This window comes from Mustelus asterias, chromosome 2, assembly GCF_964213995.1.
Source record: "Mustelus asterias chromosome 2, sMusAst1.hap1.1, whole genome shotgun sequence".
NCBI classification, from domain to species: Eukaryota; Metazoa; Chordata; class Chondrichthyes; order Carcharhiniformes; family Triakidae; genus Mustelus; species Mustelus asterias.
Genome location: NC_135802.1, coordinates 127,705,504 through 127,732,611, shown reverse-complemented (window position 1 = coordinate 127,732,611; position 27,108 = coordinate 127,705,504). Strand labels below are relative to the sequence as shown.

Here is a 27,108-nt window from a genome sequence, read left to right as displayed (position 1 = left end):
CTATGAAAATTCCATTTGCTTTCTTTACCACCTGCATGCTTACCTTCAGCAACTGGTGTACAAGGATACCCAGGTCTTGTTGCACATTCCCCTCTCTTAATTTATAGCCATTCGGATAATCTGTGATCCTATTGTTACTACCAAAGTGTATAACTTTGCATTTATCCAAATTATACTGCATCTGCCATACATTTGCCCACTCGCTCAACTTGTCCAAATCACATTGAAGCATCTCTGCATCCTTACAGCCTACCCTCCCATCCAGCTTTGTGACATCTGCAAAATTGGAGATATTACGTTTAGTTCCCTCATCTAAATCATTTATATTGTGAATAGCTGAAGTCCGAGCACTGATATCTGCGGTGCCCCACTAGTCGCTGCCTGCCATTTGGAAAATGACCTTTTATTCCTACTCTTTGTTTCCTGTCTGCCAACCAGTTTACTATACATCTCAATACACTACCCCCAATCCCATGCACTTTAATTTTACACAATAATCTCATATTTGGGACTTCGTCGAAAGTTCAGATAAACCACATTCACTGGCTCCCTCTCATCAGCTCTACGAGTTAGATCCTTGAAGAATTCCAGTAGATTTGTCAAGCATGCTTTCCCTTTTGTTAATCCATGCTGACTCTGTTCAATTCTACCACTTTTTACGAAGTGCCCAGCTTTAAAATCTTTGATAATGGATTCTAGAATTTTCCCCGTTACTGATGTCAGACTTACTGGTCTATAATTCCCTGTTTTCACTCTACTGTACTTTTTAAATAATGGGTTTACTTTAGCTACCCTCCAATCTGTAGGAATTATTCCAGAGTCTATAGAATCTTGGAAGATGACCACCAATTAATTAGCCTTCTTCCCCCCCCCCCCCCCCAGTTTAGCACCTTAACTTGAGGACTACACTTTTCTTTATCCATCAGTACCTTTAAAGCTTACTGAATTATGGTCACTGTTCCCGAACTGCTCCCCTACTGAAACATCGACCACCTGGCCGGGCTCATCCCCCAATACTAGGTCCAGTACAGCCCCTTCCCTGGTTGGACTATCAACACACTGTTTCAAGAAGCCCTGCTGGATGCTCTTTACAAACTCTGTCCCAGCCACGCCCCTAGCACTAGGTGAGTCCCAGTCAATATAGGGGAAGTTAAAATCTCCCACCACAACAACCCTGTTACTTTTACACCATGCCAAAATCTGCTTGCATATCTGTTCCTCTATCTCCTGCTGGCAGTTGGGCGGCCTATAGTAAACCCCCAACATTGTGACTGCACCCTTCCTAGTCCTGAGCTCTACCCATATTGCCTAGCTGTATGCGCCCTCCGAGGTGTCCTCCCGCAGTACAGTTGTGATATTCTGCTTAGTAAGAAGTCTCACAACGCCAGGTTAAAGTCCAACAGGTTTATTTGGTAGCAAATACCATAAGCTTTCGGAGCACTGCTCCTTCGTCAGATGGAGTGGAAATGTGCTCTCAAACAGTGCACAGAGACACAAAATCAAGTTACAGAATACTGATTAGAATGCGAATCCCTACAGCCAGCCAGGTCTTAAAGGTACAGACAATGTGGGTGGAGGGAGCATTAAACACAGGTTAAAGAGATGTGTATTGTCTCCAGACAGAACAGCTAGTGAGATTCTGCAAGTCCAGGGGGCAAGCTGTGGGGGTTACTGATAATGTGACATAAATCCAACATCCCGGTTTAGGCCGTCCTCATGTGTGCGGAACTTGGCTATCAGTTTCTGCTCAACGACTCTGTGCTGTTGTGTCGTGAAGGCTTCATGACAGCGCAGAGTCGCTGAGCAGAAACTGATAGCCAAGTTCCGCACACATGAGGACGGCCTAAACCGGGATGTTGGATTTATGTCACATTATCAGTAACCCCCACAGCTTGCCCCCTGGACTTGCAGAATCTCAATAGCTGTTCTGTCTGGAGACAATACACATCTCTTTAACCTGTGTTTAATGCTCCCTCCACCCACATTGTCTGTACCTTTAAGACCTGGCTGGCTGTAGGGATTCGCATTCTAATTAGTATTCTGTAACTTGATTTTGTGTGTCTGTGCACTGTTTGAGAGCACATTTCCACTCCATCTGACGAAGGGGCAGTGCTCCGAAAGCTTATGGTATTTGCTACCAAATAAACCTGTTGGACTTTAACCTGGTGTTGTGAGACTTCTTACTGTGTTCACCCCAGTCCAACGCCAGCATCTCCACATCATATTCTGCTTATCCAGTAGTGCAACTCCCCCATCCCTTTTACATCCCCCTCTATCCCGCCAGAAACATCTGTATCGTGGAATGTTAAGCTGCCATCTGTCCTTCTCTTAACCAAGTCTCTGTAATAGCAACAACAACATAGTTCCAAATTCTAAGTTCACCTGCCTTACCTGTTACACTTCTTGCATTGAAACAAATGCACTTCAGTCCACCAGACCCTCTTTTGATTAGTAACTACACTGTGCCTGCTCTTTCTTTGAGTCTTACTGGCCCTACTCTCTGGTTCCTCTTCAGCTAATTCACCTTTGTTTGGTTTCCTCCTGCCAAACTAGTTTAAATCCTCCCGTGTGACACTAGCAAACCTCCTGGCGAGAATATTTATGCTGTTCCAGTTTAGATGCAATCTGTCCTTCTTGTACACGTCCCACCTGCCCTGGAAGTGACCCCAATGATCCCAGATATCTGAAACCCTCCCTCCTCCACCAGCTGTTTAGCCACGTGTTGAGCTGCACTATCTTCCTATTCCTAGCCTCACTGGCATGTGGCAGGGAGTAATCCTAAGATTACAACCCTAGAGATCCTGCTTTTAACTTGCTACCTAACTCCCTAAACTGCTGCCTATATCATTAGTACCAATATGTACCACAACCTCTGGCTGTTCACCCTCTCCCTTCAGAATGCTTTGTGCCCGTTCGGAGACGTCCTGGACCCTGGCACCAGGGAGGCAACATACCATCCTAGAGTCTCTTTCACATCCACAGAAGTGCCTATCTGCACCCTTCACTATAGAGTCCCCTATAACTATTGCTCGAGTGCTCTTTCTCCCTCCCTGCTTAACAACAGAGTCAGCTGTGGTGCCACTGCTCTGGCTGCTGCTTACTGTTATCCCCTGATAGACCATCTCCCCCAACGGTATCCAAAACGGTATACTTGTTAGAAAGGGGGATGACCACAGGGGTTCCTGAACTGATTGCCTGCCTCTTCTAGTGGTCACCCATCTATCTGGCTGCATTTGGGTGTGACCACGTCTCTAAAGCTCCTATCTATGATGTTTTCTGCCACCTTCATGCTCCTAAGTGCATCCAACTGCTGCTCCAACCTATCCATGCAATCTGTAAGGAGCTGCAATTGAATGCACTTCCTGCAGATGTAGTCATCTGAGACTTTGGAAGTGTCACGGATCTCCCACACCTCAAGTGCAAGACTTAACCCCACTGACTAACATTTCGAGCACCAATTAAATTATTTAAGAAAATTTATAAAACTCTTACCTTCGCTTTTTTACCTTCTCTCAGTGGCCTTTGTTTTTTGGTTAGAGGAGGGAGGGAAACACTAATGTAGTGTTTCGGACTTGCCGCTCCTTGACACTAGATCTTCCGCTTTCCACTTCTAAGTAGATGTTGCTGGGCTGGCTTCTCCCAGAATGCACCAGTGAAGTCCCTCAGCCGCCTCTACCAGATGCTGTGACTCCTGTTTATCACTGGAGGTGTTCTTCCGCTTCCCACTTCTAAGTAGACCAACAATATTAGGCAGGAACTGAAGAATGTAGATTGGGGCAGATGTTTGAGGGCAAATCAACATCCAGCATGCAGGAGGCTTTCAAGTGGAAGTTGATAGGGATTCGGGACCGGCACATTCCTGTAAGGATGAAGGATAAGTATGGCAAGTTCTGGGACCTTGGATAACGAGAGATATTGAGAGCCTAGTCAAAGAGAAAAAGGAAGCATTTGTCAAGGCTAGGAGGCTGGGAACATACAAAGTAAGTGTGGAATACAAGGAAAGTAGAGAGAAACTTGGGCAAGGAGGGCTAAAAGGGGTCACAAAAAAATCATTGGCCAGCAGGATTAAGGAAAATCCCAAGGCTTTTTATACATATATAAAGAGCAAGAGGGTAGCCAGGGATAGGGTTGGCCCACTCAAGGACAGGGGAGGGAATCTATGCATGGAGCCAGAGGAAATGGGCAAGGTATTAAATGAGTACTTTGCGTCAGTATTCGCCAAAGAGAAGGACTTGGTGGATGATAAATCTGGGAAAGGATGTGTAGATAGTTTGAGTCATATTGAGATCGAAAAGGAAGAGGTATTGGGGTTCATGAGAAACATTAAGGTAGACGAGTCCCGAGGCCCTGATGGGATGTACTCCAAAATACTGAGAGGTAAGGGAGGAAATTGCTGGGGCCTTGAGAGCAATCTTTGTATCCTCACTGGCTGCAGGGGAGGTCCCAGAGGATTGGAGAATAGCCAATGTTGTTCCTTTGTTTAAGAAGGGTAGCAAGAATAATCCAGGTAATTACAGGCCGGTGAACCTTACATCAGTGGTAGGGAAATTATTGGAGAGGATTCTTCGAGACAGGATTTACTCCCACTTGGAAATAAGTGGACATATTAGCGAGAGGCAACATGGTTTTGTGAAGGGGGGTCATGTCTCACTAACTTGATTGAGTTTTCAAGGAAGTGACAAAGATGATTTGAGGGTAGGGCAGTGGATGTTGTCTACATGGACTTCAGTAAGGCCTTTGAGAAGGTCCCTCATGGCAGACTGCTGCAGAAGGTGAAGTTGCATGGGATCGGAGGTGAGCTGGCAAGGTGGATACAAAACTGGCTCGGTCAAAGAAGACAGAGGGTAGCAGTGGAAGGGTGTGTTTCTGAATGGAGGGCTGTGACAAGTGGTGTTCCTCAGGGATCAGTGCTGGGACCTTTGCTGTTTGTAACATATATATATATAAATGATTTGGAGAAAATGTAACTGGTTTGATTAGTAAGTTTGCGGATGACACAAGGGTTGGTGGATTTGCAGATAATGATGAGGACCATCAGAGGATACAGCAGACCTAGATCTGTTGGAGGCTTGGGTGGAAAGATGGCAGATGGAGTTTAATCTGGACAAATGTGAGGTAATGCATTTTGGAAGGTCTAATAAAGATGGGAAATATACAGTAAATGGCAGAACCCATGGGAATATTGATGGGCAAAGGGATCTGGCTGTACAGGCACACAGGTCACTGAAAGTGGCAACGCAGGTGGAGAAGATAGTCAAGAAGGCATACGGTATGCTTGCCTTCATCGGCCGGGGCATTGAGTTTAAAAATTGGCAAGTCATGTTGCAGCTTTATAGAACCTTAGTTAGGCCACACTTGGAATATAGTGTTCAATTCTGGTCGCCACACTACCAGAAGGATGTGGAGACTTTGAAGAGGGTATAGAAAAGATTTAGCAAGATGTTGCCTGGTATGAAGGGCATTAGCTATGAGGAGTGGTTGGAGAAACTTGGTTTGTTCTCACTGGAACGACGGAGGTTGAGGGGCATGGACAAAGTGGATAGAAGCTTTTTCCCAGGGTGGAAGAGTCAATTACTAGGAGGCATAGGTTTAAGGTGTGAGGGGCAAGGTTTAAAGGAGATGTACGAGGCAAGTTTTTTTTTTTAGGGTGGTGGGTGCCTGGAACACGCTGCCAGGGGCGGTGGTGGAAGCAGCTACGATAGTGAGTCTGGACAAATACATGAATGGGATGGGAAAAGAGGGATATAGTCCCCGGAAGGGAAGGGGGTCCTAGTTCAGTCGGGCAGCATGGTCAGTGCAGCCTTGGAGGGCCAAAGGGCCTGTTTCTGTGCTGTAATTTTCTATGTTCTTTGTTCTTTTGTTCAATGCATCTACTATTTCTTGGGTCACTTAAGTACTCTGCGTTGTAGATTATCAGGCCCTGGGGACTCATTGGCCTTCAATCCCACCAATTTCTCAAACACCATTTCTACTAATACAGATCTCCTTCAGTTCCTCCCTCTCACTAAATCCTGTGTTCACCAACATTTCTGGTATGTTATTTGTGTTTGTGTTCTCCTTTGTGAAGACAGAGCCAAAGTATGTATTTAATTAATCACAGTAAGAAGTTTAACAACACCAGGTTAAAGTCCAACAGGTTTATTTGGTAGCAAAAGCCACACAAGCTTTCGGAGCTGCAAGCCCCTTCTTCAGTCGAGTGGGAATTCTGTTCACAAACAGAGCTTATAAAGACACAGACTCAATTTACATGAATAATGGTTGGAATGCGAATACTTACAACTAATCAAGTCTTTAAGAAACAAAACAATGTGAGTGGAGAGAGCATCAAGACAGGCTAAAAAGATGTGTATTGTCTCCAGACAAGCCAGCCAGTGAAACTCTGCAGGTCCACGCAACTGTGGGGGTTACAAATAGTGGGACATGAACCCAATATCCCGGTTGAGGCCGTCCTCGTGTGTGCGGAACTTGGCTATCAGTTTCTGCTCAGCGACTCTGCACCGTCGTGTGTCGCGAAGGCCGCCTTGGAGAACGCTTACCCGAATATCAGAGGCCGAATGTCCGTGACCGCTGAAGTTGCCACAGCAACCTCTGCAAGACGTGCCGGATCATCGACACAGATGCCATCATCTCACGTGAGAACACCATCCACCAGGTACACGGTACATACTCTTGCAACTCGGCCAACGTTGTCTACCTGATACGCTGCAAGAAAGGATGTCCCGAGACATGGTACATTGGGGAAACTATGCAGACGCTGCGACAACGGATGAATGAACACCGCTCGACAATCACCAGGCAAGACTGTTCTCTTCCTGTTGGGGAGCACTTCAGCGGTCACGGGCATTCGGCCTCTGATATTCGGGTAAGCGTTCTCCAAGGCGGCCTTCGCGACACACGACAGCACAGAGTCGCTGAGCAGAAACTGATAGCCAAGTTCCGCACACACGAGGACGGCCTCAACCGGGATATTGGGTTCATGTCCCACTATTTGTAACCCCCACAGAATTTCACTGGCTGTCTTGTCTGGAGACAATACACATCTTTTTAGCCTGTCTTGATGCTCTCTCCACTCACGTTGTTTTGTTTCTTAAAGACTTGATTAGTTGTAAGTATTCGCATTCCAACCATTATTCATGTAAATTGAGTTTGTGTCTTTATATGCTCTGTTTGTGAACAGAATTCCCACTCACCTGAAGAAGGGGCTTGCAGCTCCGAAAGCTTGTGTGGCTTTTGCTACCAAATAAACCTGTTGGACTTTAATCTGGTGTTGTTAAACTTCTTACTGTGTTTACCCCAGTCCAACGCCGGCATCTCCACATTTTAATTAATCAGCCATTTCTTTGTTCCCCATTATGAACTTCCCTATTTCTGACTGTAAGGTACATTTGTCTTCTCTAATCTTTTTCTCTGCGCATACTTAAAGAAACTTTTACAGTCAGCTTTTGTGTTCCCCCGCAAGCTTACTCATGTACTCTATTTTCCCCTTCTTAATCAGTCCCTTGGTCCTCCTTTGCTAAATTCTAAACTGCTCCTAGTCCTCGGGTCTAAAGTTAAAGTTTGTTTATTTAGTCACAAGTAGGCTTACATTAACACTGCAATGAAGTTATTGTGAAAATCCCCTACTTGCCACATGCCAACACCTGTTCGGGTAGACTGAGGGAGAACTTAGCATAGCCAATGCACCTAACCAGCACGTCTTTCGGACTGAGAGAAAACCAGAGCACCCGGAGGAAACCCATGCAGACACGGGGAGAATGTACAAACTCCACACAGACAGTGACCCAAGCTGGGAGTCGAACCTGGGCTCTGGTGCTGTGAGGCAGCAGTACTAACCACTGTGCCACATTGTCTTTTCTGGTCAATTTGTTTGTCTCTACCTTCATTTTCTTTGTAAGCCATGATTTGGCTGCCATTCCCATTTAATGTTGCCCCAGGAATAAACAAAAATTGTTGCCATTCATCCATCACTTTTAAAAAGTTTGCCATTGCTTATCTACTGTCATCCCTTTAGATAATGTTTCCCAATCCATCATAGTCAACGCGTGCCTCATACTGTCATAGTCTCCTTTATTAAGATTCAGGACCCTCATCTCAGAATCAACTACATCACTCCCCATCTTGATCAACAATTCTATCATATTATGGGTGTTCATCCCCACGGGGTTTCGCACAACTAGATTGCCAATTATTCCTTTTTCATTAGGCAGTACCAGTCTAGGATGGCCTGTTCTCTAGTTGGTTACTCAACATATTTGTCTGGAAAACCATCCCGTGTACACACCAGGAATTCCTCCTCGGCAGTATTGTGACTAATTTGATTTGCCCACTCTATATGCAGATTAAAGTCACCCATAATTACAGATGTTCCTTTATCGCATACATCTCTAATTTCCTGTTTAATGCCATTCCCACAACAGTTTGGGGCTCTACATACAACCCCAATAGCATTTTTTACCCCTTTAGTGTTCTCAGCTCGACCCAGGGCTAATATCTTTCCTCACTATTGTGTTAATTTCCTCTTTAACCAGCAATGCAAATTGACCACCTTTTCCTTTTTTGTCTGTCCTTCCTAATTACTGGATGTTCAATTCCCATCCCTGGTCACCCTGCAGCCATGTCTCCGTAATCCCAACTGTATCATGCCTATTTACATCGATTTGCACAATTAATACATCCACTTTATTGCGAATGCTCTAAACATTAAGGCGCTAAGGCTTGTCTTTTTAACATTACTTGTCCCGTCCCCACTATTTTTCACTAGGGCCCTCTTTTTGATCCTGGCCTTTGATTTCTCTACCTATCACTTCTTGCTCGCTTCTCTGTATTTTATTGCTGCCCTTGATTCCCCCTCCTCTTCCCATCCCTCTGCCATTTTAATTTAAACCCTCGCAAACCACCCTAGCAAATACTGCCCCCCCTCCCCCTCCCCCAGGACATCAGACCCAATCTTGCCCAGGTGTAACCTGTCCAGCTTGAACTGGTCCCAATATCCCAGGAATCTGAAGCCCTGTAGTATCTCCTTTTAAGTATTAAATGTACCAATATTTCTATAGTTGTTTAAGTTCTAGAAGTAATTTACCTCAACTTTGTCTTAAACTTAAGTACTTTTCTTTTTTTCTCCTAGAAAATCTTAATAGCTATAGTTGCATCTCCTTCAAAACCCCAATGCCATCTACCATGCGTGCAAGTGTCTCACAGAGAGCTAATTCTTAATGAGTGTTCAGAAGTGAAGCTTGTTATTATTTGTCATGACAGTAACATGGTAAGTGGGTTGTTTCTGTAAGAATCACAAGTTTGTACTCCCTATACAATTCCTGATTATGTCTCTGACTTATGGTTCATTTGGTGATTATAGCAAAATATATTGGAATTCAAGCTTTTATTTTGTATGTTACTTCTGTACGTGTATGAATATTGAGCTGTTTTAAAAGGAAAGACATTAAGACAATACACTGCAATTAAAAAGTCAGTATTGCTACAATGTTATTGAACCATATCCCATGGTGAGGATCTTTCAACTTGAAGCTGCACAAAGAATTTGACAATTTTAGCAATGTGCTTGATGCATCATGCATTGACAAATGATTATGCAGTGCAGCTGTTTTTTTAAATTAATCTATGAATGTGAGCATTGCTGGCTGAGCCAGAATTTATTGTCCATCCCTAGTTGCGCTTCAGAATCATAGAATCCCTGCAGTGCAGTGTCATTCGGTCCATCAAGCTGCACCAACTCTGATACTTCATCCCACCCAGGCTCTATCCCTGTAACTTCACTTATTTACCTGCTAACCTACACATCTTGGGACACTAAGGGGAGACTACAGGCAGTCCATTCCACACCCCAACCACTCTCTGCGTAAAGAACCTACCTCTGATATCCTTCCTGTATCTCCCACCATGAACCCTATAGTTATGCCCCCTTGTAATAGCTCCATCCACCCGAGGAAATAGTCTTTGAACGTTCACTCTATCCCCTTCATCAGGCGGCACGGTAGCACAGTGGTTAGCACTGCTGCTTCACAGCTCCAGGGTCCCGGGTTCGATTCCCGGCTCGGGTCACTGTCTGTGTGGAGTTTGCATATTCTCCTCGTGGCTGCGTGGGTTTCCTCCGGGTGCTCCGGTTTCCTCCCACAGTCCAAAGATGTGCGGGTTAGGTTGATTGGCCAGGTTAAAAATTGCCCCTTAGAGTTCTGAGATGCGTAGGTTAGCGGGATTAGCGGGTAAATATGTGGGGGTAGGGCCTGGGTGGGATTGTGGTCGGTGCAGACTCGATGGGCCGAATGGCCTCCTTCTGCACTGTAGGGTTTCTATGATTTCAATGACTTAATAGAGGTTTATAAAATGATGAAGGGGATAGATAGAGTGAACGTTCAAAGACTATTTCCTCGGGTGGATGGAGCTATTACAAGGGGGCATAACTATAGGATTCGTGGTGGGAGATGCAGGAAGGATATCAGAGGTAGGTTCTTTACGCAGAGAGTGGTTGGGGTGTGGAATGGACTGCCTGCAGTGATAGTGGAGTCAGACACTTTAGGAACATTTAAGCGGTTATTGGATAGGCACATGGAGCACACCAGGATGATGGGGAGTGGGATAGGGAGGGTGGCACGGTAGCACAGTGGTTAGCACTGCTGCTTCACAGCTCCAGGGTCCCGGGTTCGATTCCCGGCTCGGGTCACTGTCTGTGTGGAGTTTGCACATTCTCCTCGTGTCTGCGTGGGTTTCCTCCGGGTGCTCCGGTTTCCTCCCACAGTCCAAAGATGTGCGGGTTAGGTTAATTGGCCAGGTTAAAAAAAAAAATTGCCCCTTAGAGTCCTGGGATGCGTAGGTTAGAGGGATTAGTGGGTAAAATATGTGGGGGTAGGGCCTGGGTGGGATTGTGGTCAGTGCAGACTCGATGGGCCGAATGGTCTCCTTCTGCACTGTAGGGTTTCTATGATAGCTTGATCTTGGTTTCAGATAAAGCTCGGCACAACATCGTGGGCCGAAGGGCCTGTTCTGTGCTGTACTGTTCTATGTTCTATGGGACAAGTTAACATGGCCGATCCACCTAACCTGCACATCATCGGAGGTGGTGGTGAGCTGCCTCCTTGAACTGCTCTAATCCCTGCGATGTAGGTACATAGTGCTGTTAGGGATGGAATTCCAGAATTTTGACCCTGTGAAGGAACAACGGTATATTTCCAAGTCAGGATGATGAGTGACTCGGAGCATAACCTCCAGGTGGAGGTGTTCCCACGTATCAACTGCTTTGTCCTTCCAGATGGCAGTGGCTGTGGGTTTGGAAGGTGCTGCCTAAGGAACCTTGGTGAATTACTGTAGTGCACCTTGTTGGTAGTACACATGGTGGTGGAGGGATTGAATGTTTGTGAAAAATCAAGTGGGCTGCTTTGTTCTGGATGGTGTCAGACTTCTTGAGGGTTGTTGGAACTACACTCATCCAGGCAAGTGAAGAGTATTCCATCACATTCCTGACTTGTATATGTTGTACACGCTCTGGAGAATCAGGTGGTGAGTTACTTACCACAGAATTCCTAGTCTTTGACCTGCTCTGGTAGCCACACTATTTATATAGCTTGTCCAGTTTAGTTTCAGGTCAATGGTAACCCCCAGGATGTTGATGGTAATGCCATTGAATGTGAAGGGGCAATGTTTAAATTATCTCTTCTTAGAGATGGTTATTGGCTGGAACTTGTGTGGCATGAATGTTGCTTGCTATTTGTCAACCCAAGCCGGATATTGTCCAGGTCTTGTTGCATTTGGGCATGGACTGTTTCGGCTGCTGAGGAGTTGCAAATGGTGCTGAACATTGCACAATTATCTGCAAACATCTCCAATTCTGGCCTAGTGATGGAAGGAAGGTCATTGATGAAACAGCTGAAGATGGTTGGGTCTATGACACTATCCTGAGGAACTCCTGCAGTGATGTCCTGGAACTGAGATGATTGACCTCCAGCCACCACAATGGTATGCCAGGTATGACTCCAACCAGCAGAGAGTTTTCTCCTGACTCCCATTGGCTCCAGTTTTACTAAATCTCCTTGATGCCATACTTGGTCAAGTGCTGCCTTGATGCCAAGGGCAGTTGCTCTAGCCTCATCTCTGGCGTTCAGCTCTTTTGTCTATGTTTGAACCAAGGCTACAATGAGGTCAGGAGCTGAGTGACCCTGGAGGAACCCCAACTGAGCATTTGTGAGCAGGTTATTGCTAATAAGTGCAACTTGATTGTGCAGTTTATTGACCCTATCCATCACTTTATTGATGATTGAAAGTGGACCAATGGGGCAGTAGTTGTGTGGGTTGGTATTGTCCTGTTTCCTTTCTACAGGCCATGGGCAATTTTCCATATTGCTGGGTAGATACCATTATTGTAGCTGTACTGGAAGATGGTTTGGGGAGGAGGTGGCGCAGTGGTATTGTCACTGGACTAAAATCCAGAGACCCAGGTAATGCTCTAGAGACAGGGCAGATGGTAAAATTTGAATTCAATAAAACACCTGGAATTAAAAGTCTAATGACCATAAAAACATTGTTGATTGTTGTAAAAATCCATCTGGTTCAATAATACTTCAGGGTTGGAAATCTGCATCCTTAACTAGTCTGGCTTACGAGTGAGTCTAGATCCACAGCAATGTGGTTTACTTTAAATGCCTTCTGAAATGGCCTAGTAAGCTACTCTCCAGAACATCCAGGGATGGGCAATAAATGCTGGCCTAACCAGCGTTGCCCACTTGTAATTACGCTTGTAATTTGGGGCTATGGTCCGTTGTCATGGCACAGTTCATCTTTTACAAAAATAGCTTGGCTAAGGGTTAAGCAAGTTCTTTGAATCAGCTGGTGCCTTTAGTACAGCAGTCTCAAAAGTATAAGTTATTTATGCAAATTTCACAACTATATTGAATATAGTTTTGATGATCTACTTCTACAACTTGCAATTATAAAGCACCTTTAACATAAAACAGTCAAATGTTCTTTACAGGAACATTACTGGACAAAATCTGACATCAAGTCACTTAAACATTTGGCTACCTGGCTAAAGATGTAAAATTTAAGAGGGTTGAGAATTGGAGTGAGAGATTTTAAAAAGTAGTTTGAGGTTATGACACAAAGCTGAATGAACAAAGGAAAAATAAGATGGGGGTGCACAAAGCTATTAATTCAACTTGATTGTTGCAGACTGGGGCTGATGCACTGGCACACTGGTTAGCACTGCTGCCTCACAGTGCCACGGTCCCAGGTTTGATTCCCGGCTTGGATCACTGACTGTGTGGCGTTTGCACATTCTCCAGTGTCTGCATGGGTTTCCTCCGGGTGCTCCGGTTCCTCCCACAGTATGAAAGACGTGTTGGTTAGGTGCATTGACCTGAATAGGCCCGGAGTGTGGCGACTAGGTGAATTTCACAGTAATTTCATTGCAATGTTAATGTAAGCCTTACTTGTGACTAAACTTTATACGATTGCTTATATTCTGACTAAGGAGGTTGAGATTCTCCATTGATTAGCAAAAGCTTCAAATCTGAGGGAAGGCCACCAGAAAGATGAATTGCTCAGTGTAAGGGACAGTGTGTTAATAACTAGCTTAAAAATAGAGGTGTTAAGGTAGATTTATAAATAAAAGTAACACTTCAAAATAAAATAAATACCTAATCATATTTCCTGTGTAATTCAGAAAAGCCTATTAGTTTAGGTGGTACCAGCACTTAATAAAAATAAAATAATTCCTAAGTTAATTAAGAAAGTAACTGAATTAACTAAATGTAAGTATGATAAGCTATGGAATATGGGAGTGTTTGGATGCCAAGGCAATCCAGGACAAATACATCTGCAGAAAATGTAAGTATCTAGAAACATTTTGGATTGGGATTATTGATCTGTGCGACATAAGGGACCAGGAGGAATAACTGGACACTCTGTTCCAGATGACAGTCACACCTCTTAGAATAGGGTCACCTGTTTTGGTCAGCAGTGAGGAGCAGGAGGATGTGACCTTGAGTGAGGCAGGTAAAGGTACCGAGCAGACAGAAGTGGAGGAACTTTGCAATTGCCAAAAAGATTTGAGGTGTTCCCAAACTGTATAATCAAAAGTGAGATCTACAAGGTGGATGAGCAGACTCGCCGTGGTACAGGAAGCTGCCCAAGCAAGGGGAACAAACCAGAAAGTAGTGGTGGTAGGGGACAGTATAGTGTGGAGGATTGACACTACCTGCTGTAGCGAAGAGTGACTCTATGTTGACTGTCCTGTACCAGGGTTTGGGGCATCTGCTCAGTACTGAGCAGAACTTAAAGTGGGAGGGGGAGAATCCAGTTGTTGTGATCCATGTAGGTACCAACGACACAAACCGGACAAGTGGTTCTGCATTGTCGATATGAGGAGCAAATGCATTGCATCTCTCCATTTTTGAAGTGTCTGTCTGAAAAAGGGTGCAACATTCCATTGTCTCACTCAAGACCAAGTATAATCCACATAAGAATTCCTGCAAGTGGCTACTTTGCAGTCTCAGCAAGATTTTGTTTGTATATCTTTTTTTACACAAAATGTATCTTACTTTAAAGTTCAGTGTGCACGCTTGTAATTTGGGGCTATGGTCCGTTGTCATGGCACAGTTCATCTTTGAAGTAATTCTTGACAATTGGCAGGTATTAAATTTCAATGGTGGCTTTCTTTGGCAAGTTCTAACAGTAATCCACATTGGAAACTTCCTGAAACTGACCAACCTGTAATACCAGAAGTCAGATGACCTGTTGCAGCCAGATTAAGGTGGTGCCTTTGCTTGCTTTGCAATGTCCTTTTAAAGAAGCTTGGTATATATTTGACCAGCTGATGAAATTAAAGATTGATATTCCACATGTGAACATTGGTCATGACAATACTGTTAAAAGATTCACTGAATGTAAGTGAGCTCTAATTCAGTTTTATTACCAAGACAGCTTACCTCTGATTTTATTTAACTATTTTAATTCTTTCACAGACTTGGGAGGAAAGGATAGATTTTCATGGTAAGTAAGTCTTTTTGATTTATAAAAAAAAAACTAAACTCGGCCTTGGTGAACTTTGCTTTTGGGATAATTTTACAAGTATGTGAATCTTTGCCCACTGGAAGTGCAAAATGTGAGTTTTAGCATGAAGGTCAATGGATTCCATAAGACATATCCATTAACATTGTGCCTGAATTCCAAGCATGCCCAACCATACTGAGTGCAATTTTTAAAATCCCATTATGATTTACTGTGCAACTTGCATTTTGTTTTGTGTTCTGAACTAAGTAATTTATTAACAAGCATGTAAAGGATTTTGTTTCTTTTAGGTAAAGAAAAGCGCACAACGAAGGACTCGAACTCCCGCTATCACCTGTGTAAGTGATGAACAATAACACCCTGCACAAGGCACTTGGGTTTATCAAAAGCGCACAAAAAGTCCTAATAGTGTTCGCATGGTTGCTTTGCAAAGAAGAATTTTAATTACTATTTTCAATATGTAACATTCCAAGGTGTGTTTCCACTTCCCAGATTTGAAAAATATCCTGGATTTTGGTATAGCCGCATTTATTATCCATCTGCTTGAGGCAGATTAGGTTACTTGAGCTACAGCAGACTCTGATAGTGGTGCTCCCATATTGATGTATAGTAGCAGGTTCCAGGATTTTGATGCAGCGATAATTGATTTAAAGAAGGACAATTATGTCGAACAAGATGGTGTGTAACTCAGATAATGATGTTCCCATGATATTTGATCTGATGTTTCTTGATGGTAGAAGCCAAGAGGTATGACGTACTGTTGAAGACTTGGTGACTTGCTGCATGGCACCGGTAGATAATACATACTGCAGCCATTGGGTGTGCTAATGGTGGAGAATCACTATGCTGAATCCAGTGGTAGGGTTGGACCTCAGATGGAATATTGTGTACAGTTCTGGGCGCCACACTGTAGGAGGGACATGTATGCATTGGAGAGAGTGCTGAAGTGGTTTACGAGAATGCTTCCAGGGATGAGAAATTTCGGTTGTGAGGATAGATTGGAAAGGTTGGGACTATTCTCCTTGGAGAGAAGAGGACTAAGAGGAGATTTGATAGAAATGTTCAAAATCATGAGGGGCAGGACAGTGTAGATAGGGAGAAGCTTCCCACTCCTAAAAAGATCAAGAATGAGAGGGCACAGATTTAAAGTGATTTACAAAAGAAGCAAATGTGGTGAGAAAAAACTTTTTTCTCAGTGAGTGGTTCGGGTCTGGAATGTAATACCTGGAAGTGTGGTGGAGGCAGGTTCAATTGAGACATTTTAAGGGGGCATTAGATGATTACTTGAATAGAAGCAATGTGCAGGAGTATGAGGAAAAGACAAGGGAATGCACTAAATTGTAATGCTCGTTTGGAGAGCCAGTGCAGAAGGAGGCCAAATAGCCGCCTCCTGCACCATAACAATGTGACTCTGTTTTGACTTTGTGGACTGCTGACTCCTACCAATTATTATATCATAGCTGGGGAAATTCTCACTGGAAAATATCTACTTACACCCTCACCAAACTAATGAATTTGTAGCAGACAAATGCTAATATGTTCACAAGGTGATTAACTTCACTTTTTAAAAGCAAATGTATTAATACAACTATCACCTTGTTTACAGCAAAACATTTCATGTTGTAACAACTTTAACATAAGTACTACCAAGCAATTATTTGTTTTATTAAGGTTTCTTTTTATTCAGTCATGGGACATGAGTGTCACTGGCTATCCAGCATTTATTGCCCATCCCTGGTCACCCTTGAACTGAGTGGCTTGCAAGGCCATTTCAGAGGGCAGTTGAGAGTCAACCACATTGCTGTTGCTCTGGAGTCGCATGTGGGCCAGACCAGGTAAGTAGGGTAGATTTCCTTCCCTATAGGACATGAATAAACTGGATGGGTTTTTCTGATCACCAACAGTGGTTTCATGGTCATCAGTAGATTCTTAATGCCAGATATTTTTAAATCAAATTCAAATTGCACCATCTGCCGTGGCGGGATTGAACCCGGGTCCCCAGAACATTAGCTGAGTTTCTGGATTAATAGGCTAGCAATAATACCACTAAGCTATCACCTTCCCTAAAGTATTGGTGAAAAAATACTCTTAACTAATAAATATTTACTTACCTGGCTTGAATTTCAACAAAAGCTTAGCAGTTATTTATTCCCTGGTACATTCTCCACAGCAAGACTCTACCAATCCAAGTCCACTTGCCAATGAATCAGCACCTTCCTCATGTAGTATAAATTGTTGTTCCCTTTGAGATTTGGTATTCTTGGGAATCTGTCCTGAAGTGTGCAAGACAAAAAGTGAATCCAATGGTAGTGCAAAACAAAAAGCTTTTATAGCATGTCTCTCTTTTTCCAGCAATAATAAAACGACCTCTGTAAAGCATCAGAGGATTTATAGAACAAAATAAGACACTGCTACATAGGTAGATATTAGGATGTATGACCCAAAGTGTGGCTCAATAGGTAGGTTTTAAGAAGGGTCCTAAAGGTGGCAAGACACTTTCCTTTTCCTTTTAAAGGAGGAAAGAAGGTAGCGGGGCAGAGAAGTTGAGGGAGGGAATTCCAGAACTTGGGACGTGGCATTTGCAGGCACGACCAACTATGGTGGAGCAATTCAAATTGGAGATGCTCAAGAATTAGAAGGTTGTAAGGCTTATCATGGAGTAGTTCTTTATTGGAAATGCTTTGTGTACAACATGCGCTTAAATACTTTTAGTTCAGTCATTGCACTAAAAATGTTGAATATGAAATGCATTAGGTAATGTAAATAACATATAACAGATATATTTGAATAACCAGATCATCTCCTCTAAGTAAGAGTAGCTGCAACACTGGAGCACCACTCATCTTTGAGAAATTTTGCTTTATCTGTATTCGTTGCTTACTGTCTCCATCTGCGTTCCCACATTTCTCTTTTTTATTCAAGTCTTTATTCACCTTTTACCATATGTTTATTATATGGTAACCTATCCATTGCCTTCTGAAAACCCATTTCAACCACTGGTATTTGTTTTCTATTATTTTTCTATTATTTTAAGGTAGTTAACACCTTTTTTAGAAATCTGTGCTGATTGCCATGATTAATTTCTGTTTCTCTAAGTATATGGGCAAGGGTCTGGCAGATGGAGGACAATGTTGGTAAATGTGAGGTCATCCATTTTGGTAGGAATAACAGCAAAATTGACTTATTTAAATGGTTAAAAATTGCAGCATGCTGCTGTGCAGAGGGACCTGGGTGTCCTTGTGCAGGAATCTCAAGGAGTTGGTTTGCAGGTGCAGCAGGTAGTTAAGAAGGCAAATAGAATTTTGTCCTTCATTGCTAGAGGGATGGAGTTTAAAAACAGCGAGTTTATGTTGCAGCTGAATAAGGTGCTGGTGAGGCCACACCTGAAGTACTGTGTACAGTTTTGGTCTCCTTACTTGAGAAAGGATATACTGGCATTGGAGGGGATGCAGGGGAGATTCACTAGGTTGATTCCGGAGTTGAGAGGGCTGGCTTATGAGGAGAGACTGAGTAGACTGGGGCTATACTCATTGGAATTCAGAAGAATGAGGGAGATCTCATAGAAACATAAGATTATGAAGGGAATAGATAAGATAGAAGCAGGGAAGTTGTTTCCAATGGCGGGTGAAACTAGAACTAGGGGGCATAGCCTCAAAATAAGGGGAAGCAGATTTAGGACGGAGTTGAGGAGGAACTTCTTCACACAACGGGTTGTGAATCTGTGGAATTCCCTGCCCACTGAAGCAGTTGAGGCTACCTCATTGAATGTTTTTAAGGCAAAGATAGATAAATTTTTGAACAGTGAAGGAATTAAGGGTTATGGTGAGCGGGCGGGTAAGTGGAGCTGAGTCCACAAAAGGATCAGCATGATCTTATTGAATGGCGGAGCAGACTTGAGGGGCCAGATGGCCTACTCCTCCTCCTAGTTATGTTTGTATGTTTCTTCAATTGCAGCTTAGTAAATTATTTTCATAAAATAGACCTTGGGACCAATTTGTCTGGCCATGTTCCATGCAGTACAATTGATTGCACGTGAATGGAATCTCTGACCACCAATCTTGTATGAACAAACTCTATTTTAGGCTTGTTTTCTATTTAATATTTCAACAATTTGTGGAAAATTTCTGCAAGATAATTGTACAACTTTTACGAGGTCATATTTTCTGCTTATTTTTAAACGTGTAAACATTTCTTCAATTTTTTTTTTCTTTCGATTACCTGAACCTTCACATTTGTAACAACCTATCCATAGAATCCCTACAGTGCAGAAGGAGGCCATTCGGCCCATCGGTCCTGCACCGACCACAATCCCACTAAGGCCCTATCCTCATCCTACTTATTTACCCTAGCTAGTCTCCGACACTAAGGGGCAATTTAGCATGGCCAATCCACCTAACCCGCGCACCTTGGGACTGTGGGAGGGAACTGGAGCACTGGAGGAAACCCATGTAGACACGGGGAAAATGTGTAAACTCCACACAGACAGTGACACAGGCTGGGAATCGAACCCAGGTCCCTGGCACTGTGAGGCAGCAGTGCTAGGCACTGTGCCACCTGTGCTGCCCTGTCTCATTATGAGCAATATTATGGAAAGTCTTCTAGTACTGTACACATTTTACTCCTATTTTCATTCAACATCAATCAGTTGCTAACTTTGAAGTGGCAGTGGAAAAACATGGTGAAATGTTGTCAATCATCTTTTCATGACGATGCAAATAAACATATGTAGCATGTAGCTCTTAGTTTCTTTGATAGTTAAATGAAAGTTTAGCTTCTGTTTTAAAGAATTAAATGCATTAATTGCTTCTAGCTTGCATGTTTTGAAGGTTAAGATAATCCTATGGTGCTTGTCACTTTACAAATTATGATACTATACCCACAAGAAGTATTCAAAACTAGCCTCTGCAACTCCGTCATTGCACCAAAAGGAAGCCTCAAGTAGCTGTTTTTGTTTCCATACAATTCCTATTAAGTGTATTCTATATTTTTAAAAAACTGAAATAGAAATTGTGAATGGTGTTCTCAAGGATATGCAGGTGAAGAGTATTGATTGACTTTGAGCACATACGAAAGAGAAGAGCATTAAAAGAATGGGGTTGTCCAACCTGGCTGTCTGCCACTAGCGGGGTTGTCCAGCCTGTCAGTCTGCCCCTCTAGCATGGTTCCATTCACGGCCAGCTGGAGAAGGAGCATGCAGTGCCCACTGGCTCACTTCAGACTTTCAATGACTGTGGGCATCGTGGGAACTGGGATGCATCATCACCCCAGGAAATTATAGGTTAATTTGAATTAGTTAAGTTTCCTTTTGATCTATTTTAGTTACTGTGCCCCACTAAGGGCTGTCACCACCACCACCCTCCACCTTTTGTTTAATTTACTGATTGTTGAATGAAGAATATAAAAGAGAGTGGTGTCGTGCAGCCTGACTGTCTGCTGCTATTCTGCAGCTACATTCGTGGCTTGGTGGCATTGGAGAGGGAGCATGTGGTATCCACTGGAATGCTCCAGACTTTCGATGGGCACAGTGGGGGCTGAAGTGCATCATTAGCCACAGAAACGACATTCTTATTTTATTTAATGTTTCCCTTAAAGTTTTGTCTTTTGTTACCTCTTGAAGGGGCTATCGATTAGTTAATGAGTTTATTTATTTTAATAGAGTATAAAAGAGAGATGACAAACTGTTTCAAAGACTTCTGGGACATTGGTTGTCAGTCAGGAGGAGGCAGACGTGTGTAATGCTGCATTCTGTAAATAAACCAACATCAAGACAGGGGTTTGGGTCTAATTTCACACTTCACCATCTGGCTTGGGATCCATTTTGTGGAGATGCCGGCGTTGGACTGGGGTAAACCCTTGACTTGGACTTGGGATCCATTTATCAGACATTAGCATGAGCATCATTTTAGGTTATAGTTCGGGTTTTCATTTTCTAATTCATATATTTAGACACGATTGTACCTTGGTAGTTGTATGTGGTATTCATGCAGTTGGAACATAAAGGGAATTGGTCAAAAAGTTTTCTACATGTATCTATTTCCTTTGTATAGCCTTGCAGCGCACTTCGCATAGTATTTCTGAAGTGAAAGACTATGTAATGGGAAGGAGATAGAGTTTTTAAAATATGTTTTGTATATTTACCTCATTAAAAGTGGATCTAATTTGAGGAACTCTGTCAACAGTCACTTTGGAGTATGTATTTTCATCAAGATAATTAAAGGAAAATGTTTTCACATTTTGTCTAATAATTATTAATCTAAAAATATTTCTGTCTTTTTAAGGTATCTATTACATTCCACTGGTTGTACTGGCTTTACTAGCTATTCTATTCATTGCACATGTATTTGGAACACACTAGCCCATGGTAAGTAAGGTTTAGCATTTAAAAAATTTTTTTGTGAAAATTTGGAACAACAATAGATGTTTCAATAAAAACTGGTTTTAACCTCATTGTTAATATATTTGCATTCGGTTTCTTATTTCAAAATTCTGCAGTGTTCTTCATACAGATTTTGGAGCACATCCAACATTCTTGGAAGGGTGCAGAAAGAGCTTGTTAACATTACTAGATATGGTCACATGAGTTGCTCAGTTAAATATCTCAATCGTAACCGAATAATAACCAAACCTGTTAGAAAGCTAAGTGCACTTTTAGATAAGAATGCGAGATAAAGATTTGCTTACTCGGTAAGAAACCAAAAAAGGAAATTTACATTATCTTCTTGCATGCATTAAGACCTGGGCAACATTCAGGCTTGAGTTGATCATAGATTAGAATAGACCACAGAATCCCTACAGTACAGAAGAAGGCCATTCAGCCCATCGAGTCTGTACTGACCACAGTCCCACCCAGGCCCTATTCCCGCAACCCTCACATACCCTGCTAATCCCCCTGACACTAGGGTCAATTTAGCATGGCCAATCAACCTAACCCGTACATCTTTGGACTGTGGGAGGAAATCGGAGCACCTGGAGGAAACCCATGCAGACACGGAGAGAATGTGCAAACTCCACAGCGACCCAAAGCCGGAATTGAACCTGGATCCCTGGCGCTGATGGATGATATAAATGTTAAGTGCTGGATAATGACCATCTCTAATATTAGAGAATCTAACCACTTCCACTTGGTGGTGGTAACGCCTTTGAATACTAAATCTCCTACGCTGTGTTCCTGGAGGTTACCATAGACCATGGTTGTATGAACATCATTGCTACAAGAGCAGATCTGAGATTGAGGGGGGAGTTCTCCAGTTATTCGTGCCCAGCCTTCACTGCCAGCAATAACGGAGAATTTGGTGCTCAGCCAAATCTCAGTTCACTGCAGCAGGACTGGAGAATCCCAGTTGCAAGTGAGGTTGAAGAATCTGGCCCTGAGTGTTCTGTATGAGTAACTCGCCTGACTCTCTCAAATCTTTACACAGTCCAAAGATGTGCAGGTTGGGTGTGTTGGCCATACTGAATTGCCCCTTGGTGTGCCACCAATCAGTGGAATGTAATAAAAACCTTAAAGACAAATATGTCCGATTTAATAATTGTTAGACAAAATGTTAACACATTCTCCTTTAATTATATACTCCAAGATGATTGTTAACCAAATTCCTCAACTTAGATCAAGTGAACATATTAAATATAACTTTAATTCTTTAAAACTCTTACCCCCTTCCCATTATATAATAGTCTTTAAATTATGTGAAGTACACTGTAAGAATACACAAAGCAAATAGATACATGCAGAAATTTATTTGACCAATTTCCTTTCAGGATTGGCCATGGTAAATTTGTGGAGTTACAAGGATAGGGTGGGGGAAGAGGACCTGTCGGGTGCAGACTCGATGGGCCAAATGGCCTTTTCTGCACTGTAGAGATTCTATGATCTGCAAGGCACAAGCCAAGAATGTGATGCAGTACTCTACACTTACCTGGATAAATGTGGCTCCAACAGCATTCAAGAAACTTGACTTCTTCCATAAAAAGCACCTTGTTTGATAGGCATCCCATTCACCACCTTAAAACATTCACTCCCCCCTCCACCACTGGCACATTCCAAACTATGACCTCTACAGCATAAAGGTACAAGGAGCAGACACATTTCCAAGCTCCCCTCCAAATCGCACAATGTCATGAATTTGAAATAAATCGCCTTCGTGCCTACCTGAGAGCACAGTGCATGTGGACTGCAGCAGTTCAAGAAGGCAGCTCACCACCTATCTTGAGAACAGTTAGGGATAGACAATAAACGCTGTCCTTGCTAACAATTCCCATATTCCATCATTTTTAAAAATCCAATCAATTTATTGATGATCAGATGGCGTAACTTAATTTTTTTTCTCCCTTGTGGTTTCAGATTTGACAGTTTTATGCAAATAGTCCTGGTTTAAAAATCATTTTGATGGGTGCTTTTTCTTACTGTGGTCGGAAAATGACAACTGAAGACTCTTCACAATATGATGACATCTACAGCTGTAACTGGTTTATTGTTTCTACACGTCAGAAAAATTCTTTGACTATTCCAAAAGATGTTTAAATTGGTATGAATTGGAAAAGAAACTTCCAACTGCTCAGTGCTACACAAGTGATCTAAAACAATACTTGAAAACTACTTCTTCTTATCAAGTGGTCACAGAATGTCAAAATTGATCGTTGAAGCATTGATTCATAATTTTAAGTCGGCTAAATGTTGGGACTCGTTGGTTAGAATATGCTGTGTTTGCTCTTGTGAAAGGGGGTTATGAGTTGGCTAGCAGAGCCACAGGCAGGTTTTTAGTAATAGCTTGGAGCGAAAGGTAACAAGATAATTGTTAACAGTTTGCTTATGTGGATGCAATAACAGAATTAACATTAAAAATCATCTTTATCTATTTGTATATTAAGTATTTAAAATAATGTATTTTAACATATCAAGTATATTTCTAATATATATTTGTTTGCCTCAGTCAAAATGCGAGTGCTGCAGAGATGATAGAAGTTCAATAGCTAAATCCATTAGTCAGCAGAATATACAATATAGTTTTGAGTCCCAGGAAAGTTATTGAAACAGTGTCCAAATAATAAGGCATCTATTTCCATGACATAGAAAGTGTTTTTTCTTGGGCCCAGAAAGGACACTATCAGATTGTTTTGGCAGTATGCCTATGGGAATGGTATTAGCGTAGAGGCATCCTTAGCTACATAGCAATAAGGAAATGAGTCTTGCCAGAGGGAAGAAATCCGGTTTTTGGATGGACAAATGAAATATCATTGTCAAGTAGCGCATCACAATTGGCTGAGGTAATCTGTCATGTTTTGGACTGACATGTTAATATAAAATGAAATTGAATCTAAGCTAGTTAGAAGATGTATCCTAGAAAGCAGAACGTATAATTGTATTGAATTTTGCCCAAGTGCCTTAGATCTTTGGCAAGGTCTTGTAGCACTGACCCAGAGCTATTCGACCATCTGAAGGGCTCCCAACAGCCATAGGTTAATGTTTTGTTTGTCTTGTATGATTTTTCACATTTTTAAAATTTGTTACATCTTAAGCAGAGACTTTGCCTTTGCAAATTTAATTTTTAAATCAAGTTTTTAAGAAAATCAGGCCACCATCAAAGAATCCCCCAATACAGCTCTTGTCCCATTGGTGGTTAAATTATAAATCAGAACTGCTTGATCTATGCAAATTAATAGGAGCTATATTTAAACATGAGCCCTCATGCAGTTTACACACTGTGAATTGTGAAGATGCTTGGACATCAAAGCCATATTGCTAAAGCTGTCTCAATGCCTTGTCATTCATAGAAATATGATCTTGGATACTTTTAATAATTTGGTTGTGTACCACAATTTTTGTAAGAAGCAAGGTTCTATTCATGAATGTCCTTTTTTAATGATAAAAAAGCACAGTATCCCCAGCCACAAATTCAGTGAAGGTGAATAAGAAAGCTCAGGGTTCCCAGCTCCAATCTAGTGAGCATTAATGAGAAAGCTGTGTTCCCAGCTACTAATCCAGTGAACAAAGTTTTATACAAGTATATAAAATCTTTCAAAGTTATAAAGTTCTGGAACTTTTGACATCTTTAGAGTGTCTACTCTTCTATAAGAATACCTCAAAGCACGTGGTTAGAATATTAATATTTCTTAGAATCATAGAATCCTACAGTGCAGAAAGAGGCCATTCGGCCTATCGAGTCTGCACCAACCACAATCCCACCCAGGCCCTACCCCCATATCACTACATATTTACCCACTAATCCCTCAAACCTATGCATCCCGGGACACTAAGGGGCAATTTAGAATGGCCAAATCAACCTAACCCGCACACCTTTGGACTGCGGGAGGAAACCCACGCAGACACAGGGAGAATGTGCAAACTCCACACACCCAAGCCGGGATTCAAACCCAGATCCCTGAAGCTGTGAAGCAGCAGTGCTAACCACCTTATTGGCCAAGGAAAGGCTGCTAATGTGATCTTGCTTTCAATAACAAAATATATAGCAAAATATTGAAGATGCTGGAAATCTGAAATAAAAGCACAGTATGATGTATTTTATCTTGCTTAGCTAATTCTATTGCTTTGGCATATAAATCCAATACAGATATCAAACCTAGCTTTGATAACATGTAGCTTGTATAGCAACAGTAAGGTAAGAGTTAATTAGACATTGGTGCTGCAATTTCATTTTAATATTTATTTATGTCAGCTGTGGCTCAGTGGTTCACTCTGGACTTGAGTAAGAAGGCTGTTGGTTCAAGACCCACTCCAGAGCTTGAGCATAAAAATCAAAGCTAACACTTCAGTGTAGTACTGAAGGAGTGCTGCATCATTGGCTCTTGGCTAGAAGTAAAAGATCCCAAAGCACTGTTTTCAAGAAAAGCAGAGAAATTATAGCATCCTGGCCGGTATTTATCCCTTTAATTTGCATCACTAAGATTATTAGTCATTGTCACATTGCTATTTTTGGGCACATTGCTGTGTGCAAATTGGCTGCCATGTTTCCTATGTTATAACAGTGACTATACTTCAAAAGTACTTAATTGGCTGTGTTATGACAGTGTGTTATATGAAATCACTTTGCCATCGGCTGGACATGTATTGAACATTTTGAAAAGAATTTGCTGAGAAAAAGAAAATGGCCCCCATCAGCTATGTTACATTTGCAAGAAGACGCAAGCTGTTTCATGTAGATGCTGGGTCTACAGAGCTCTGAGACATTGACTAACACAAGCCCAGATTGAAATCCGAGACAAGTCATGAGACCTGGCTCTTGGGTGTAAAATGATACTGGATTTGCACTGTGGTGAACCACTGTAGTTGTCTGTTTATGTGATAGTTTGTGATATGCCTGGACACGCCCCTGCTGCCTCAATCCGGGGCTCTGCCCTTCTCAGGGTATAAAGGTGACTGCTCTCCGCCCCTTTTGCCTCAGTTCGGATTAGCTATCGGTTCAGGAGTGCTCCAGTTCTTTGTTAATAAAAGCCTGTTATTTCGCAACAACGAGTCTTTGCGTAATCAATGGTGCAGAGACTGCCACAGGGATAAAAGGGCAACAACCTTACCTCCTCTCTCTCTCTCTCTCTCTCTGAAAACGCTGTATTCAAAGCCGAGTTGTTTGTGATTTGAAAACCCAGCAGAACACCGCATTGCTGCAAATCGAGAATTTTTAAAGGAAGAACAGGGAATGTTATGGAGGTGGAAATAGGCAGGATTAATGATGGTGCAGAATTTCATCTTGGGGTCAATATTGCATCAAGGTGGCAACAGTCCGCTTTAGCCTCTGGCAGGAAGAAGGATGGAGTTGGTGGCTAGGGAGTGGAATTTGTGGTGGGGACTGAATATAATCTTCAGTCTTTGCAATATTTAATTGGAAATGCTTGCTCACCCTTTCCAGATGTATGACAAAAAAGTCTAATTAACAAATAATATGGGATCTTAGGCTTCATGAATTGAGCTACATAAATAGAGTTATTGTGTATGAAAGCATTGAAGTTATGCTGTACCTTTATAAAACTCTGGTTAGGTCACAACTAAAGTATTTGCATCCAGTTCTGGTCACCACATTTTAGGAAGGATGTGAGAGCATTGAGAGAATGAAGGCAAATACGTAGTTCATGCTTCATGAT

General features: G+C 42.3%; 1 protein-coding gene across 1 annotated transcript in view; it reads left to right on the top strand.

Annotated features, from left to right (window-relative positions):
• Positions 1-23,875, top strand: part of LOC144511201 (uncharacterized) — a 38,169-nt gene extending 14,294 nt beyond the window's left edge. The window contains exons 3-7 of the mRNA XM_078241288.1: positions 9,125-9,262; positions 14,970-14,997; positions 15,306-15,353; positions 21,294-21,376; positions 23,357-23,875. Coding sequence (XP_078097414.1) covers positions 9,125-9,262; positions 14,970-14,997; positions 15,306-15,353; positions 21,294-21,370 — 291 coding nt within the window. The 3' untranslated portion in view covers positions 21,371-21,376; positions 23,357-23,875. The remainder of the gene's footprint in view (positions 1-9,124; positions 9,263-14,969; positions 14,998-15,305; positions 15,354-21,293; positions 21,377-23,356) is intronic.
• The last annotated feature ends 3,233 nt before the right edge of the window (positions 23,876-27,108 follow it).